Source organism: Felis catus, chromosome E1 (genome assembly GCF_018350175.1).
Source record: "Felis catus isolate Fca126 chromosome E1, F.catus_Fca126_mat1.0, whole genome shotgun sequence".
Classification (NCBI taxonomy): Eukaryota; Metazoa; Chordata; class Mammalia; order Carnivora; family Felidae; genus Felis; species Felis catus.
Genome location: NC_058381.1, coordinates 41,564,088 through 41,582,802, shown reverse-complemented (window position 1 = coordinate 41,582,802; position 18,715 = coordinate 41,564,088). Strand labels below are relative to the sequence as shown.

At 41.1% G+C, this 18,715-nt stretch overlaps 2 protein-coding genes across 15 annotated transcripts in view; one reads left to right on the top strand and one right to left on the bottom strand.

Annotated features, from left to right (window-relative positions):
* NBR1 (NBR1 autophagy cargo receptor) overlaps positions 1–2,467 on the bottom strand; it is a 28,266-nt gene extending 25,799 nt beyond the window's left edge. For 3 of the 6 annotated variants that reach the window (XM_019817941.2, XM_003996920.5, XM_019817946.2), the window contains exon 1: positions 1,657–1,743. The gene's annotated coding sequence lies outside the window, so the exon portion shown is untranslated. Of the gene's footprint in view, positions 1–994; positions 1,149–1,656; positions 1,744–2,010; positions 2,151–2,327 lie in introns of those variants that run through there. The other 3 variants (XM_045044995.1, XM_019817942.3, XM_019817943.3) reach the window with 3 other exon arrangements.
* The window catches only part of BRCA1 (BRCA1 DNA repair associated), a 58,787-nt gene continuing 41,844 nt past the window's right edge, over positions 1,773–18,715 (top strand). For 6 of the 9 annotated variants that reach the window (XM_045044991.1, XM_045044990.1, XM_045044993.1 and 3 more), the window contains exons 1-3: positions 2,582–2,848; positions 3,820–3,905; positions 11,337–11,390. In XM_045044991.1, the coding sequence (XP_044900926.1) occupies positions 3,826–3,905; positions 11,337–11,390 (134 nt within the window). In that variant the 5' untranslated portion in view covers positions 2,582–2,848; positions 3,820–3,825. Of the gene's footprint in view, positions 1,972–2,359; positions 2,492–2,581; positions 2,912–3,819; positions 3,906–11,336; positions 11,391–18,715 lie in introns of those variants that run through there. The other 3 variants (XM_019817934.2, XM_045044988.1, XM_045044987.1) reach the window with 3 other exon arrangements.

Below are 18,715 nucleotides of genomic sequence, written 5' to 3'. Positions count from 1 at the left end.
CTTTAGAAGCCAAAATAGACCTGTTTTTCCACAATACATTGAGAGTGTCATTAAAAAGGACTTTGGGAGTGCCAGGGTGGCTCAGTCGGTTAAGAATCTGACTCTTGATTTCAACTCAGATCATGATCTCACAGTTCACAGGGTCAAGCTCCACGTCAGGCTCTGTGCTGACAGTGTGGAGACTGCTTGGGATTCTCCCTCTCCCTCCTCTCTCTCTGCCCTCCCTTGCTTGCATGTTCTCTCTCTCTTTCTCCAAAAAAACAAACATAAATAAACATTTTAAAAAGAGGACTTTGAACTTTCTGAGGATCTGGGTTTTTTAAAAATTCAAAACCAATCATCCTCCAATTTTTTCCATTTTTTGTCTCTACCTACAGTCAAGTTCACAACCAAAAAAAAAAAACAAAAACCAAACCCAGTTTCTAGCACCAATCTGCTGACATCTAGTATTCATTCTTATGGAATGCAATTCTTGGAGTCCTTAACATTTGGACAGAATGCCTCCCCAGGTCAACTTCCCAGATTCTTGGGGAGAAAAAAAAATCTGGGAAATGAAGTAACTGATTCAGTCAGCCAAAAAGTGGATATTCTGAATCACCTTCTTACTTTTCAACTTCCCATAAATGCTTTCCACACTTCTGAGAGTCCAGAAGGAAACTAATCTAACTCCCTTGTTCCAAATTACATACACAATTAAAATTAGTTGAAATACTTTGGAGCTCATCCAGCTGGTAGGCTGATGAGAGAAAACAGGAAGTGGGGGATTCTAGCTTAGTTGGACCATACCCAGGTCTTCATAAAGAACTGCCTATTTCTGTTTGGCTTTTATGTGAAACTTCTTTCAGCAAGAGCATTAATCTTGAACTTGAAATACCAAAGCTATGGTTAGCACCATCTGTCCTTGTAGCTTTAAAGCCAGTAAAGTCAGACGGCTGGGTCCTAGGCCTTCAGTTTTCAAAACTGGCATTATTATACGTTCATGCCACTGGCTCACCTTTGCTTGGCACAAGTCAGGTTTTCCTCTACGTCAAATTTTTCAGGATACCAAAAATCCCTTTAATGAAGCAGACCTGGGAACTTGAGCTTTGATTACCGTCTCCACCAAAGGCCTGACTGTTAATCCGGGGGTTAAAACATGTGACCTATAGCTGGGTGTTTGACAAAAAGGAAAAACGGTGCCTTTCCAAAACCAGAGGTCCCTGACCAAGGAGACATCTTTACAAGGTTCTCAACAAGCGGAGGGGGATGGGGATGGGAGGCTGTGTGGGCACTGTCATTTTTTTTTTTTTCCTGCAGACTTTATCCTTGTCTTCCAGTTGTCGTTTCCCTAGCACTCCATGCCCCCAAGACCGTGTTACCACCCCCTGAGGAATCTCGCTTTCTTTGCCTAAGCCCTCTTTCTGCTGGAGAGTCTCAGCCTCCCATCAATAGATGCCGAGCGTTCTGAGCCACGGACCCCCCCATCTCTCTGGCAGTATCCGCCGCCTCGGCTCCCTGGCCCAAACGGCCCTCTCATCCAGTCACTGAAAAGACTGGCTGCCCCCAGACACGGAAAAAGTCGCCTTCTCTTTTGCAGGATCCCTTCTGTAAACTTCCCCTAGCCCTCTCAGTGGCGACGTGCTCCCACCCCTCCTGTAACCGCCGCTACTTCCTTACCAGCTCCCCGCCCCCGGGGGGCGCCTGCCGGAGGCCAGTGCAAAAACCGTTCGCTGCCAGCTCTGCTGCTCTCCCCGCGGGGTGAATCTAACATGGCGGATAGAAATAGGACCTAGTCCCCAGTTTGAGTTTCCGACAAGATGATTGGCTCTTAACAGTTGTCTCTCAAAACTACCACCCCCCTTGATTGGCCGAGCATGCGTGGCAGGGGCTGGGCAACAGCAGCCATAACAGCACAACAACAACAAACACTGGGGCAGAGGGGCGGAACTACAAGCGCGCAATCGTGGGCCGCGGCCCATTTCCCCTTCCCAGGTAAATTCGGCGTCCACTGCATTCCCTTAGGTCACTGACCTTAGTGGACTCCTTGCCCGAGACTTGCGGGGCTGGATGGGAATTGTAGTCTTCCTGGGACTTGTAGGTTCTTTAGCCTATTCTCCGCTCTCAAGATGTGAAAACCTAACACTCCAATCCATATCTGTTGACGTGCGTAAGCGCACAGAGCTCTTCAATCTATCAACTGGCTTGCCGTGAGACTCTTGCCCGCTTCCGGTGTTGGAAGCGCCTCTCCATAAGACTACAGTTTCCAAGGAACACTGTGTCGAAGGCCTTTCGATCCGCAATGCATGCTGGAAATCGTAGTTTTCCCCACACACAATCCTTTTATTTACCTAAACTGGAGACTTTCATTGCGGCGGAAATGGGGAGGGAACGGGGCCTCTTCTTGCGAATGTTTCAGGCACTATCTTGCGCTCCTATTCAGGCCTCAGGTATTGATTTCGACCCTAGTCCCGCAGTCTCTGTGACGTAATAAGCCGCAACTGAAAGCGTACAGGTGAGGGGGCAGGGGCCTCACAGAAAAGTGGGGGGAGAATTCTTTCTCTTCCGTCTCTTTCTAGTTACGTAACGCGGGGAAGAATGGATGACCAATCGGGAGCCCGGAAAGACTCTCGGCTCTTTCTGCTCCTCCCTTCCGTAACGTGTTTTGATCTCGTATTCTGAGAGGTTCTCGCTCAGCGGCCGCGGACGGTTTCCGTGGCAACAGGAAAGCGCGGGAATTACAGAAAAATTGAAAGTGCGACTGTGCGGCGAGAGCTCGCTGAGGTTTTTCTGAACTGAGAACGGCCCGGGAGGTTTTTATATAAGTGGGGCCCTGGGCCCGGGAAGCCCCGACGCTTTGCTCTGGGTAAAGGTGAGAGAGCTCGCCGGAAGGGACAGGGCCCAAGGGGTGCTCCGAGGGACAGGCAGGAAACAGGTATGGAGAGAGTGGGGAAGAACAAGATGGGCATTACCTGGCTGGCAGGGGCGGGCGGAGGGTGGAACCTGAGAAGCCTAAGAAGTTAAGTCTGGGGAAATTGGGGAGGGGGCGCCTTGTGGGTCCCGGGGTGGGGGAGGCACTGAGGACAAGGGAGGGAGCAGGGTGTGTCCGAGGGGAAATCCTGATGACAGGAACTGGAATGTGTCCCGAGGGGAATATATAGTGTAAAAAGACGGGCTGGGGTGTGTGAGAAGGGTATCCTGAGGAAGGAGTAAAGGGAGCAGGAATGTGTCGGAGAATAGGAGGAGGGTGGATTGTGAGGGAGGGGGAGCCCTGAAGAAAGAACTGGCTTCATACGCGTTTCTGAGAAGGGACAAGAAGAAAGTAGAGGGGCGTCAGCAGTCACGCATATTGCTGGTATGAACGTGGCTAAAGAGGATCCTGAGATGAATGCAGACCAGTGAGAAACACTGGGGAAGGGCAGGGGTGGGGAGCGTTGGTTGGTGTTGGTCTTGTTTTTTGAGTTTGGTTTTAAACACAAGAAAGGAGCCAGGTGATTGGAGAAATATGAGGCTACCATCACTCACTCAGTCACCCCACTGTGGCTTTCTTTTTCTTGGAGAGAGGAATACACCAAAAGGAAGTGGTTGGAGGCTGTATGTGGGAAAAAAATAGAGAAAATAATGGTCTTTAATTGCAAAAAACAATATTTTGAATCTAAAAAATAAAGCTTTTGTCATTAATTCTATGGGTGGTATGATTCGGAAGCACTCCAGTCTTAAGTTTCTCTTATTTAAAAATGACATATAATGAAACTAGTCTGTTCTTATAAATCTTTTAAAGTGACTTGTGCGTGTGTATATCCATATATATTTAAGTTGATGTCTTAAAATTCATTGGAACAGGGAGAAATGGATTTATCTGCAGATCGTGTTGAAGAAGTACAAAGTGTCCTTAATGCTATGCAGAAAATCTTAGAGTGTCCAATCTGGTAAGTCACCAGAAGGGTTTCTTAATTTGAGATTCTTCCTTTCTTGATTATATCCTATGCAAATAAGTAGAATTCACCTTACATATTAAGGAGAAGAAAATTATACTATCTATTAAAATTAAATTATAAAAGTTGCTGCTTTTCTTAACTCAAGAGCTTTGGGAATATAGGAAGTTACTCCTTTTTCTCCACTCTGCTTCTCCCCTTCCCTTTTTACTGCCTTAACACATTCAGCTCCCTATCTTTCCTAGCCCACAGACTGTCTTGATTGGTTCTACTTTGGGGTAGGGATCTGGTTTGGAGTAAGTGGCCTTTTCATCCAGGCTCTAAAAACAGCTAGATCACTTGGAATGGGCATAGTTAATAGTGGCAAAATAAAATCACCAATGATTGGTGCTTGTGAATGGGTAGGTCTCCAGTTGGAACTAGTCCTGTATATTTACATAAGAAGTCCACAGAGCATGCAACTCTTGATTTCCACTTTTTTTTTTTTTTAATGTTTATTTATTTTTGAGGGATAGAGAACATGACCGGGGAGGGCAGAGAGAGAGGGGTACGGAGGATCCCAAGCGGGCTCTGTGCTGACAGCAGCGAAACTGATACGGAGCTCAAACTCAGAAACTGTGAGATCATGACCTGAGCCGAAGTCAAATGCTCAACCAACTGAGCCACCCAGACGCCCCACTTGATCTCCACTCTTCATCTTGGGGTTGAGTTCAAGCCCCACATTAGGTGTAGAGATTACTTAAAAATAAAATCTTTAAAGAAAAAAAAGAATACTGCGAATCATCAAAGTCTTTGGTAAGTCTCTGACTTTTTGAGTGAGCTTGTTTTTCTTCATCTATAAAATAAAGAGGGGACTAGAATATTCAAGGTTTGGGGACGCCTGGGGCGCTCACGGTTAAGCCTCTGACTCTTGATTTCAGCTCAGGTCATGCGTGATCTTGTGGTTTGTGGGATTGAACCCACATTGGGCTCTGGCTGACAGCATGGAGCCTGCTTGGAATTCTGTCTCCCCTTCTCTGCCCCCCCTGTGCTTACCCCCATGCACTCTCTCAAAATAAATAAACATTAACAACAACAACAAGGAATATTCAAGGTTTTTTTTTTTTTAAGTCGAGGCATAATTTACATACAGTGAAATGTAGAGATCTTAAGTGTGCAAGTCGATGAGTTTTAACCATTGTATATATCTGTGTAACATTTCCATCACCCCAGAAAGTTCAGGAGCTCTTAACTTGCTGACCCTTCATGACATTTGGAGGCCTATGGCTAGAACTATATTTCAATATAATTAGTTTCTTGTATAATTTTATATTTTTTATTTTATGCATTTAAAAGCATTACTCTGGAAGGGCGTTCATGCGCTTCACTGGCTGCCAGAGGTTATGAGCCCCAGGCAGTCACTAGGTGATATCTATGGTGGTCACTAAATCTACTTAAAAACCATACCTCAGAATGTCTTGGTGAAAAGCCAGAAAGGAAATTTAGAATCTTTCTTCTTCTCTTTACTCTGGTCATTCTGGCCTCTTAACTCTTCTTCAGACTAGAACATACTCTCCTGCTTCTGAGCTTTTATGCTTGCTCTTCCCTCTGCCTGGAATTTTCTACCCTTGATAATTGAATGGCTTACAAATCTTGACTGAAATACCACCTTTTCACAGAGGCATTTCCAGACAACCCTATTTAAAATGGTAACACCTGGGGCACCTGGGTGGCTCAGTCCTTAAGCATCTGACTTTGGCTCAGGTCGTGATCTCACGGCTGGTGAGTTTGGGTCCCATATCAGGTGAGCTTGAGCCCTGCTTCCTGTCTCTCTCTCTCTCTCTCTCTCTCTCTCTCTCTCTCTCTCTGCCCCTTGCTCACTTGCACACTCTCTCTCTCTCTCAAAAAAAAATAAACACCCTTACCCCCAACACACTCTTTATTTCCCTTTCCTGTTTTTTTTTCTCCATAGTTCTTATTACCATCTAACATTCCTTACAATTTATCCTTTTTCTCTACCCTTACAGAGTTTAAACTCCATGAAGGCAGGAATTTTTGTTTTATTTACTTCCATATCCTTAGTAGTTATATACCTGGGACATAGTAGCCACTCAGTAAACGTTTGTTGAAGGTATTAAATATTAATTAACATTAATTAAATTGGTTCTTTGTTAGTTTAATGGGTTTTAATATGGTGATGGTTAGTGGTGGGTAAACATTCAAAAAATAAATTGGAAAGCTGCACCTATTGCCCCTTACCTTCAATAAAGGAGAGTAAATTCAAGTAAATTTTCCTTTGTGCTTCATAAAGTTGTTTTTCATATTTGGAGTCAAGTAAATAAAATTAAAGAACATGCAAGTTGTGTTTCCAGAGAGATACAAGATTTATAAGTAACCCTCCTCTCCCTTGCCCCTCAACATTTCATCTAAATAAAAACAAGAGCTAAATGAGATTTATAGCCTACTTTATGAATCATCAGAGCCGGAGAAGCAGGAAATGACAACTAGAAAAAAATTGCTTTTGAAAAAGCAAAACTTATTCATGATAATTACAAAGAGTGATCAAAAAAGTCCTCAATAGTGTGGCATCTGGGTCCATTTATTTTACATTTCCATGGGACTCAGTTATAGAAATGTAATGTTCTTTCTCACTCTGGCAAATTAAACCATAAATTAAAAAACTCAAATACATAAAAAGTAAAGACACAAGAATGAAAGTTAGTGCTAAATTTTCATTTTCAGTTAGCCGTCCTGTTATTTCTGGCTCCTTGTTATTTTTTAAGATCTATTTTCTACTAGCAATGGACTTAAGTTTTTAAACTAAAGCTTTTCATTCTGGTCATTGTTAAACCTTAAACTCGTTCACGGGGGAAGTTCTAGGATGGGAATCCTACCTACTCCACTTTTTGTTTGTTTTAAAGTTTTTAAAATTTATTTTGAGAGGAAGAGAGTACACACACACACACACACACACACACACACACACACACGTGCATGAGTGGGGAAGAGCCATAGAGAGAGGGAGAGAAAGAATCCCAAGCAGGCTCTAAGCTGCAGTGCAGAGCCCTACATGGGGCTTGAAGTCATGAACCGTGAGATCATGACCTGAGCTGAAATCAATAGTCGATGCTTAACTGACTGAGCCACTCAGGCGCTCCTGTTGTTTATTTACCAGTGCCTAGCTAGAATAGTAGAATTTGCCATTATGTCTTAATAAATGATTCCTGATAGTGACTGTAAAGTATTATTGAGGGTAGCTAGAGGATAGGTTTCCAGCTTCTTTGAGGCCTTTTGAGCTAAAACCACTTCTGCTGACCTCTAAGTTATTGATATTTACTTCTGATAATTAGTAGTTCTTTCTAACCTTTTGCACATGACCATATAAAATTTTTGACTTTCAGAAGAGTTTGCTAAAATATGTATCCTGCTGGGCGGTGGTGGTTTTTCAACCCTAACCTAGCTTCTTTTTCCAATCACTTACCCATGTCAGAAGCCCAAAAGCAAATATGCAGGAGGTCTAAATTGCCTGAGTCGAAAAGTGTTTATAATATCTGAGGGGCACCTGGGTGGCTCAATCACTTAAGTTGTCAAACTCTGGATTTTGGCTCAGGTCATGATCTCATTGGTGAAACTGAGCCCCACGCTGACAGTTGAGAACCTGCTTGGGATTCTTTCGACTCTCTCCTCTCTCTCTCTCTCTCTGTCTCTCTCTGTCTCTCTCTGCCCCTCCCATGCACACTCTCTCTCAAAATAAACTTAAAAAATAATAAAATATTTGAATCATCTTTATAGTGAACATTCACTTTCATCAGGATCTAAAAGAGGACTGACTTTTTTCTTTTTATTCCCATTCCCTTTTCAAGGTTTTTTTCAACAGTCATTACCTTTTTACATATTGGAGTTTTCATCCGTTTAAAGTTTGTGTTTACAGTATGTTTGTATAGCTTGGCTCATAATTACCATGCTGAAACATAATTATTTCAGAATTGAGGCAGTGGTGAGAATGAAAGCCATCTGGCATCATAGCTAAATCCAATTTCGCCTTTGCCGAGAATTTCTTTGATATGTAGCTTATCTGAGGAATAGTGATTTAGTAGCAAATCGAGTTCTCTTTGTTGGGTGGTTTTCTTTTTAAAATCACATTAGGTCCGGATAATAATTCTCACATTGATAGAAGTCATCTCAGGTTGTGAACATTTTCCCAAGTAGCGTTTAATTTTATTCTGACAATAACCTAAAGAGACTGGTAGAGTGGGTGACAGAGAAGGAACCTGATGTTCAGGTCGAGGGCTTGGCCTGAGGTCACTCTGCTAATAAAAAAGGGAACTGATAGTAGAAACCTGGCCTTCTGACTTACTCTGATATTCTTTTCTCCGTTACCCTGTGTTGCGTCAGAAGCCCCATGATTACAAGAGTTGTGTTACCAAACCTTTCACAACGAGACTATTGTCCCCCAGCTTTTCTTGTGATCCTTTTCTAAAAAGTTAACATTTAATGAAAAGACCCACATTCTTGTCACACACAGGTTACCTGTTTTTTGATGTCCTGGCTGAACTGTACCAGAAATCCGTTGCTAAAGCTCTCTTTCAGAATAAAAGATAAAAACTTAAAATTGCCTATAGGTTTCTACCTGCTCAGGCTCCTGGCTGCCTCTCCGAGCTCTTCTAGCGCTTCCCCTGCAGGCCTGCTCACTGTCCTTCAAAAACACCAGGCATGGTCCTGCTCAGAGTCGGCCTTCTCTGCTCCCTCTGCTGGAATGTTCTTCTCCCAATTGTTGCACAGCTTGTTTCCTCACATGCAACTGTCTGCCAATGTCACCTCAATCAGGCCTTTCCTGATCACTCTGTATAGATCTCCCACCCCAGCACTCCCTATTCCTGTTACTGAGCTTTATTTTTATTTCTAGCCCTTATTCTCCTATGTTCTTGTTTAATTCTCAATTAACTATCTACCACAGCTAAAATGAAAGTTCTATGAGGACAGGCTTTGTTTTGTCCACTGCTGTATGTCACATCCCCAGGAACAGTACTTGTATACGGTAGGTGCCCAATGAACATTTGTTCTATTAATAAATGAAAGAGTCTCAAGAAGATCTTAAGATTTTCTAGAAAATAAGAAAGATTTTGTGAATGGACCCACAAGGATGGGAATTTGGGTGACTAATTTTCTTTTCCCAAAATTTTAATCGTTTTCTAAGCTTGTTTTTTATTTTCTAAATTTTCTTCAGTGTTTGTTACATTCTTTTTACAAAGTGATCACAAGCCAAGCATCATGTACCTCCTGAAGTGACATAATAAAAGTCCTAGCACACAGTGCCACCTGTAAAGTGTTCTTGCCAAAAAAACCAAACCTGAATTGATCGAGCCTGTAAGTCTAGTTTATAGGAAATAGAGGCAAGAGGAACATGCTAAACCATATCATAGAGTTACAATCAGTAAAATCCAGAATGAGGGAAATGATGTAGATCAAATGACGTATTGATGTACTTTTTAAAATTTTTTTCCTTTTTATTTATTTATTTTGATAGAGAGAATGAGCAGGGGAGAGAGAGGGAGAGAGAGAGAGAAGGAGAGAGAGAATTCCAAGCCGGCTCCACACTGGCTCCACACTGTCATTGTGGAGCCCTACGCGGGGCTTGAACTCACGAACTGTGAGATCATGACCTGAGCTGAAACCAAGAGTCAGACACTCAACCAACTGAGCCACCCAGGTACCCTCAGCTGACATACTTCTTAAATGACAAGGGGAAAAAAGGAAGGGAAAATCTATAGATTAAAAGACATTTGAGGGGTGCCTGGGTGGCTCAGTCGATAAATCATCCAACTTTGGTGCATGTCATGATCTCCCAGTTTGTGAGTTCGAGCCCTGAGTCGTGCTGTAAGCTGACAGCTTGGAACCTGGAGCCTGCTTCAGATCCTGTGTCTCCCTCTCTCTCTCTGCCCCTCCCCCACTTATGATCTCTCTTTCTCTCTCTCTCTTTCTCAATATAAAAAACATTAAAAAAAAAAAAAAAAAGACAAGATATACCAGCCAAATGCAATGCATGGATCTTATTTGAATCCTGATCTAAACAGATTTAATTATTAAATTTTAAGAGATAATGAGGGAAATTGGAGTATTACATATTAGATGGTATAAGGGAAATTATTTTTTTAAGAGTAATGGTTTCATGGTCATCTTGAAAAGATCTTTATTTTTTAAAAACTTTGTTTTGAAATATTTATAATTGAAATGAATGATTCCTGGAATTAATTTATAAATATTTTTAATGTTTATTTTGGGGAGAGAGAGAGCACACACGCATGTGAGTGCACGTGCGTGAGCAGGGGAGGGGCAGAGAGAGGGAAACAGAGAATTTGAAATGGGCTCTATGCTGACAGCAGAGAACCCGACATGGGGCTCAAACTCACAAACTGTGAGATCATGACCTGAGCCGAAGTTGGTGCTTAACTGAGCCACCCATGCACTCCTCTTGGAATTTATTTTAAAGTAATCTGAGCTCATGGGTGCTTGGGTGGCTCAGTGGGTTAAGTGAGCGATTCTTGATTTTGGCTCAGGTCAAGATCTCATAGGTTTGTGAGTTCAAGCCCCTCATTGGCCTCCACACTTTCAGTGTGGAGCCTGCTTGGGATTCTCTCTCTCTTCCTTTCTCTCTCTGCCCCTCCCCACTCTCTCTTTCTCTCAGAATAAATAAATAAACTTAAAAAAAAATAATCTGGGCCTTGAGTGGGTACTGGTGTGTATATAAGACTGGCTTTAAGTCAAACATTGTTGTAACTGAGTGATGGTACAGGGAGTTCATTTTACTATTTTATTTGTGTAAATGCTTGAAATTTTCCATACTAAGAAATTTAAGCAGCGCCTATCTGGCTCAGTAGAGCATGCAACTCTTGATCTCTGGGTCCTGAGTTTGAGTTCCATGTTGGATGTAGAGATTACTTTAAATTAAAAGAAAATAATAAATTTAAAATAAAAAGGTAGTCACATGTGAAAAAAGTGCTGTGAGGGAATCCAAAAGAAATACAAGAAGTTTTTTGTCTTTGTAGAGCTTAAAGTTTAGGTAAGATATATATAGGATGTTTCCTCACAAAGATAGCTCAAAAAAGTGTATCGGTGAAAACTTATTAATAATGGAGCAATGTCAGCTAATCTTTTAAACGCTAAAGATAATAATAGTAATAATAATAATAAGATAATGTAATACAGAGTGTTGACTAGAGTAATATATTCTGTTTTGGTATCTGGAAGCTCAGGAGGGAAGGATCCTGTTTTCTGCTGTATTTTTGGCTCCTAGCACAGCAGACATTTAATAAATATTTATGAAATGAACTTAAAGCCTTACTTTGACTTAGTTATAGCAACTTAAAGTTGAACTTCTTTACCAAGATTATATTTACTTTGAAATGAATTATTGAGCCTCATTTCTTATTTTTTGTATCCTTCTAGTCTGGAGTTGATCAAAGAGCCTGTTTCCACAAAGTGTGATCACATATTTTGCAAGTAAGTTCGAATGTTTTATGTGGCTCCATTATTAGCTTTTGCGCTTATTCACAACATAGGAAATACCTAACTTTGTACAAGCTTTTGCTACTCCAGTTAAGTGAAAAAGAAAAATCTAACTCTGCTTCATTCTGCCTCAGAGTACTTAGAAAGTCACTGGAAGTTGGTTGTAACCATAGTTCTTGGGAAAATATTGGCACATTTATCTGGTAGGATGTGAAATCATTTTGAACAGCTGTTTGTTTTTGTGTCCATGGGTGGAGGCAGATTGCAAGCGATTGTGCAATAAGCAAATTGTGTTCCAGCTTTCCCTGTTTCTCCTTTCTGTTATTTCTTTCTGTTTGTCCCTCTGCTTTCTCCCTTCTAAGGTGCTATGTTTGCCTGCTTCATAATCCTTGTGAAGATAGGAAAGGATCTGATACCAGTTTATTTTTAGGCTGAAATTCATGCATACCAATGATTGGAATTATATTTACATTTTTAAGGATCTTGCCTTTTGAAAATGTTTGTTTGTTTATTTGAGCTTGAGCGTGGGCGTTGGGGGGGGGGGAGGGGGCAGAGGGCGAGGGAGAGTGAGAACCTTAAATAGGCTTCAGGCCCAGTGTGGAGCCCCACACAGGGGATGATCTCACAGTTGTGAGATCATAACCTGAGCCTAAATCAAGAGTCGGACGCTTAACTAACAGCCACCCAGGCACCCCTAAAATGTTTTTTGATGAAAGAATTTGGGAAAACGTTTGGTAGGCAATTTGGTAAAACGAGGGGTTCTCTCCTCTCCCTGTTGTTAAGCTGTGATTGAGACTTGCCCTAAATGCCAACTAATTTGTTTTTGGGTATTTTTTTCCTTTTTGATCGGAAAAGCAAGGCATGTCCATGGTAATGAGTTTACTAGCACAAATGGTTATATGATGTGTATTTCCCCTCCTACCCGCAAACCCCTGCTTCCCCCTTCCCTCCATCTCTTTACCCATCGTGGGGCTCAAACTTAAACCCTAAGATCGAGTCATATGCTCTACCAACTGAGCCAGCCAGGTGTCTCCTCAGGAATTTTTTAATTCAGGACTTCTTAACTTGGGATTCATGAATGGTTTTCATGAATTTCCTAGAATTATATTCAGTTTTAAGTTTAATTATATTAAAAGCTATAGACATGTGCAGTTTCCTAGGAAAGATAGTCCATAATTTTAATCAGATTCTTAGAATGTTTCCATAACCTAAAAAATGTGAAGTGCTTCTGAGATAAAGATAAAGAGGGCTGGCTGAGCTGAAGGAAACCTGTTCCCCTGGAGGGATATGCAGACTCAAGTCTGGCAGGCCCCTTCCTTCCTCTGAATTCTGCCTTATTCTTCCCATTCATCTGTCCCAGCTGGGATCCAGAGCCCATTCCTATTGTCCTTCACCCCTTTCCCACACCACCCCACTGGTCTGCTCCCATGAGTTTCCTTCTGATTCCCCAGGCCCTTCTCCCTGTCAGGTGCCAAGGCAGCACAGCTTTATCACTCTGCTTTGAGGATTTTTAGTTTTGTGGCCCCTAGAGAGAAGCTTATCAAACTATCGTGGTATAAAACTGGTTTCTTTGTAGATTGATACTTTTGTAAAACAAAATTTAAAAGTCCCAGTATTTGGGGCACCTGGGTAGCTCAGTTGGTTGAGTGTCAGACTTCGGCTCAGGTCATGATCTCATGGTTCATGAGTTCGAGCCCCGTGTTGGTCTTTGTGCTGACAGCTCGGAGCCTGGAGCCTGCTTCAAATTCTGTGTCTCCTTTTCTCTCTGCCTCTCCCCCACTCATGCTCTGTCTCTCTGTCTCAAAAATAAACATTAAAAAAAAAAAAAAAAGAAATGGAAATGCAAGCTGGTGCAGCCACTGTGGAAAACAGTATGGAGGTTCCTCAAAAAACTAAAAATAGAACTACCCTACAACCCAGCAATTACACTACTAGGCATTTATCCACGGGATACAGGTGCTGTTTCGAAGGGACACATGCACCCCCATGTTTATAGCAGCATTATCAACAATAGCCCAAGTATGGAAAGAGCCCAAATGTCCATCAACAGATGAATGGATAAAGAAGATGTGGGATATATATACAATGAAGTATCAAAAAGAATGAAATCTTGCCATTTGCAACTACGTGGATGGAACTGGAGGGTATTATGCTAAGTGAATTAGTCAGGGAAAGACAAAAATCATATGACTTCACTCATATGAGGACTTTAAGAGACAAAACAGATGAACATAAGGGAAGAGAAGCAAAAATAATATAAAAACAGGGAGGGGGACAAAACAGAAGAGACTCATAAATATGGAGAACAAACTGAGGGTTACTGGAGGGGTTGTGGGAGGGAGAATGGGCTAAATGGGCAAGGGGCATTAAGGAATCTACTCCTGAAATCATTGTTTCACTATGCTAACTAATTTGGATGTAAATTTTAAAAAATAAAAAATAAAATAAAATAATGAAAAAAAGAAAAGAAATGAATACTCTGAAAGTCCCTCAAATTAGTTTGTGCCACTGTGATTTTACTGGTTTTTATCAGCTTTAAAAATCTGAAGCCACCCTTCAGAAAACATACTACATTTGCTTAAAAAATATATTGTCTTGGGGCACCTGGATGGCTCAGTTGATTAAGCGTCCAACTTCAGCTCAGGTCATGATCTCATGGGTCGTGAGTTCGAGCCCCGCATCAAGCTGTGCAGACAGCTCAGAGCCTGGAGCCTGCTTCGGATTCTGTGTCTCCCTCTCTCTCTGCCTGTCCCCCGCTCACACTCTGTCTCTCTCTCAAAAATGAGTAAACATTAAAGAAAAAAATTTTTAATGTATTGTCTTTCCTTAAGCATTGGGCTTTAGAAATTCAAGAAGCCAGAAACTTGGAGTGCCTGGTTGGCTTATTCGGTGGAGCACATGACTGTTGGTCTCAGGGTTGTGAGTTCAAGCCTCCTGTTGGGTGTGAAGATTACTTAAAATCTTAAAAAAAGCCCCATACTTGTCTCAGACATTTTTATTGAGAACCTCATGCAGAACTTTTGTATGTGTTCTCATTCAATTGGTGTATCACATAGATTCCCCAAAGCTCTAAAACAGAATTTAACAAATTCTTCTCAGCCCTCAAAGATATGCCAGTGTTCTATTGGCCTGTTGGTTCTTTCCTTAACTGAGTCTTTGCAAGTCATATACAAGCTCATTTTCTCTTTTTAGTTAACAACCATGAAGAATCTGTTCTTTTTCTAGCGTAAGGAAAAATCAGAACCTGTATCTTAGTTGATTTCTACTTAACTACTTCCCCTGTGTTATTTATGTAATTATTGTACAGGCTACAACACTCTGTAACTTAGCTGGTCACTATGGCTTAGCTACTGTATTCTGCGGTACTCTGTTCAGGAAATTCCCTCCCTATCCCTACTATGAATTGTTTAATTGTACCATTTGCCAGTGTAATTCACTGATGCCTCCTAGGGCCATTATGGTAGAGTATAGGTAGGATTTGCATCTTCTCAAGGAGTGGTAGCCTAGTCTGTGGCTCTTTAAAGGGAATTTATATACAATACCGGAAGGATTTTGACACCCCTGTCCCCTATACTATAGAGTTGTCGTTAAGCATCTGTATAGGTGAAGAAAGGCCCTGGTGTCCTTGACCATACCTACTACATTCACTTTCTCTGGTAGAAAGACTGTGGACCTTGCTGCAATTCAGTCCTGATCCAGTATCACCTTCACCACTTGATTACTGTGTGTTCTGGGGCAAATCTGTACTGTAAAATGGAGATAATACATCGCGGTTGTTGTGTAGATTAAGAGAGGGCACTGCACATTCAAGGACACGGCCAGTAAGCAGTGCTGTCTGTGTCTGCTGGTTCACCATTCCTACTGCTTTTTCAGCTCCCTTAATCTCTTCTTTCATGGTTCTTTTCACTGCCAATGTCTGCTCCCTCCCCCAGTCACCTCCCTCGCCGGAATATTCTGTTTTTCATGATTGCAAGGATTTTATTTTGCTTTTCCACTGAATCCCTTGCATCTAACACAGTTCCGGACATTTAGTAAATATCAGTGGTATGAGTGAACCCCTACTTTTAACTACCATCCCCACAGCAATCTCTACTGCTCTTTTTCCTTTATTTCCTTTCTACCTCTTTTTCCTCTGAGTCTTTTGTCTTCGTCCTAAGGGAACGTTAGATCTTTACAGACACCACCAGTCAATGGCAAGAGTTGTTTTTTTGTTGTTGTTGTTTCTTTGTTTTTAAGGAAGCAAACTTATTAGAATATGGTGCATGTGTTCATGTCTTCTTAGCCATATTCATTGTCTGAGATAACCAACAAAATTGTTCTCCAGAGCCGGTCTAACAACCCAACTGTCCCAGAAGGCTGGCACCTTCTTCATTCCTTAGACTGCTAGTGAGCCACTTGGTTATGCCAGATACCACATCTGTGAATATAAAATATGAGCATATTTTCTCCCTGCCTTGAGTTTTTTTTTTTTTAACATTTTTATTGAAATATAGTTTACATGCTATAAAATTCACCCATTTTAAGTGTACAGTTCAGGGTGTTCTTTTAGTATATTCACAGTTGTGCAACCATTACCACAGTCTAAGTTAGAACATTTTAATCACCCCAGAAAGACATTCTGTACCCATTAGCAGCTAACCCATTCCCGCCTCCCACCTCCTCTTAGGAAACCACAAATTTACCTTTTGTCTTTTACAGATTTGTCTGTTCTGGATATTTCATATAAATGAAATCATACAATATTTGGTCTTTTGTGTCTGACTTCTTTTCAATTAACATGTTTTCAAGGTTTATCTGTATTGTAGCCTGTATCAGTACTTTTGTTCTTTTTTGTTTTTTAATTCAAGTTTGTTAGCATATAGTGCAACAATGATTTCAGGAGTAGATTCCTTAATGCCTCTTACCCATTTAGCCCATTCCCCCTCCCACAACCCCTCCAGAAACCCTTTGTTTGTTCTCTATATTTAAGAGTCTCTTGTATTTTGTCCCCCTCCCTGTTTTTATATTATTTTTGCTTCCCTTCCTTTATGTTCATGTGGTTTGTATCTTAAAGTCCTCATATGAGTGAAGTCATATATTTGTCTTTCTCCCAGTAATTTCGCTTAGCATAATACCCTCTAATTCCATCCACATAGTTGCAAATGGCAAGATTTCATTCTTTTTGATTGCTAAGTAATACTCCATTGTATGTATATCCCGCATCTTCTTTATCCATTCATCTGTTGATGGACATTTGGGCTCTTTCCATACTTTGGCTATTGTTGATAGTGCTGCTGTAAACATTGGGGTGCATGTGCCCCTTTGAAACAGCATTCCTATATCCCTTGGCTAAATACCTAGTAGTGCAATTGCTGGGTTGTAGGGTAGTTCTATTTTTAGTTTTTTGAGGAACCTCCATACTGTTTTCCAGAGCAACCGCACTAGTTTGCATTCCTTTTTTTTTTTTTTTTTTTTTTTTTTTTAAGATTTAATTTTCGGGGCACCTGGGTGGTTCAGTCGGTTGAGCGTCCAACTTCGGCTCAGGTCATGATCTCACAGTTCATAGGTTCGAGCCCTGCATCAGGCTCTGTGCTGACCGCTTGCTCAGAGCCTGGAGCCTGCTTCAGATTCTATTTCTCCTTCTGTCTCTGGGCCTCCCCGACTCACACTTTGTCTCACTGTTTCTCAAAAATATATAAATTTAAAAAATAAAAATAAAAAAAAAAAAAGATTTAATTTTCAGGATGCCTGGCTGGCTCAGTCAGTAGAGCATGTGACTTGATCTCAGGATCATGAGTTCAAGCCCCACATTGAGCATGGCAGCTGCTTTTTTTAAAAAAAGTAAAAAAATAAAGATTTTAGGGTCACCTGGGTGGCTCAGTCGATTAAGCATCTGACTTCGGCTCAGGTCATAATCTCATGGTTTGTGAGTTCTAGCCCCATATCGGGTTCTCTGCTGTCAGCCCAGACCCTGCTTTGGATTCTTTGTCCCCCTCTCTGTCTCTCTCCTGCTCTTGCTTGCTCTCACTCTTTCAAGTAAATATTTTTAAAAAATTATAAAGATTTTTATCTTTAAGTAATCTCTATACCCAATGTGGGGCTCAAACTCAAAACCCTGAGATTAAGAGTCACATACTTACCCAAGCAGGCACCCTAGTACTTTGTTCTTTTTTATGGCTGGATAATATTCCATTGAGTGGATATACCACGTTTTATCTATTTATTCATCAGTTATGGACATTTGGATTGTTTCTGCTTCTTGGCTATTATGAATAATGCTGCTCTGAACATTTGTGTACAGGTTTTGTGTGGACTTATGTTTTCATTTCCCCAGGGAAGAAACCTACGAGTAGAGTTGCAGAGTCCTATGGTAACTCTTTAATATTTTAAGGAATTGCCAAACTTTTCCAAAGTGGCTGCCTTGTTTTCTATTCCCACCAGCAATGAATGAGGATTTGAGTTTCTCCACATCTTCTGCAGTACTTGTTTTTGAGTATAGTCATCCTAGTGGACGTCAAGTAGCATCTCATTGTGGCTTTGATTTGCATTCTCCTAATGGCTAATAATATTGAACATCTTTTCATGTGCTTATTGACCGTTTGTATATCTCCTTTGGAGATAATGTCTATTCAAATCCTTTGCCAATTTTTCAGTTGGGTTATTTCTGTGTTTATTATTGAGTTGTAAGAGTTCTTTGTATATCCTGAATACAAGTCTCTTAACAGATAAAAGATTTGCAAATATTTTCTCCCATTTTGTGAATTGGCCTTTCACTTTCTTCATGGTATTTGTAGCACAAAAGTTTTTAAGTTTCATACAGTCCAGTGTATCTGGACATTTTCTTTGTTTATTTGTGTATTTAAGAAATCATTGCTGGGACGTGCGGGTGGCTCATTCGCCTGGGTGGCTTAGATCTCATGGTTGTGAGATCGAGTCCTGTGTCAGGCTTCACACCCAGTGTGGAGCCTGCTTAAGATTCTCTCTCTTTCTCTCTCTCTTTCTCTCTTTCACCCTCTCTCCCCCTCAGCCCCTCCCCTGCTCACATGCACAAGCTCGCTCTCGTGCTCTTTCTCTCTCAAAAAAAGAAAGAAATCATTGCTTAACCCAAGGTCATAAAGATTTATAGTTTTAGTTCTCACATTTAATTCTGTGATCCATTTGAATTAATTTTTTTGTATTATATATTAGGAGTTTAGCTTCTTCTTTTTGCATGTGAATATTTAGCTGTCCTAGCACTATTTGTTGGTATTTGTTGACTGTTTTTTTTTTTCTATTTAATTGTCTTGGTGAAAATCATTGTTGAAAATCAATTGACCTTAGCTACATGGGTTTTTCTGTAC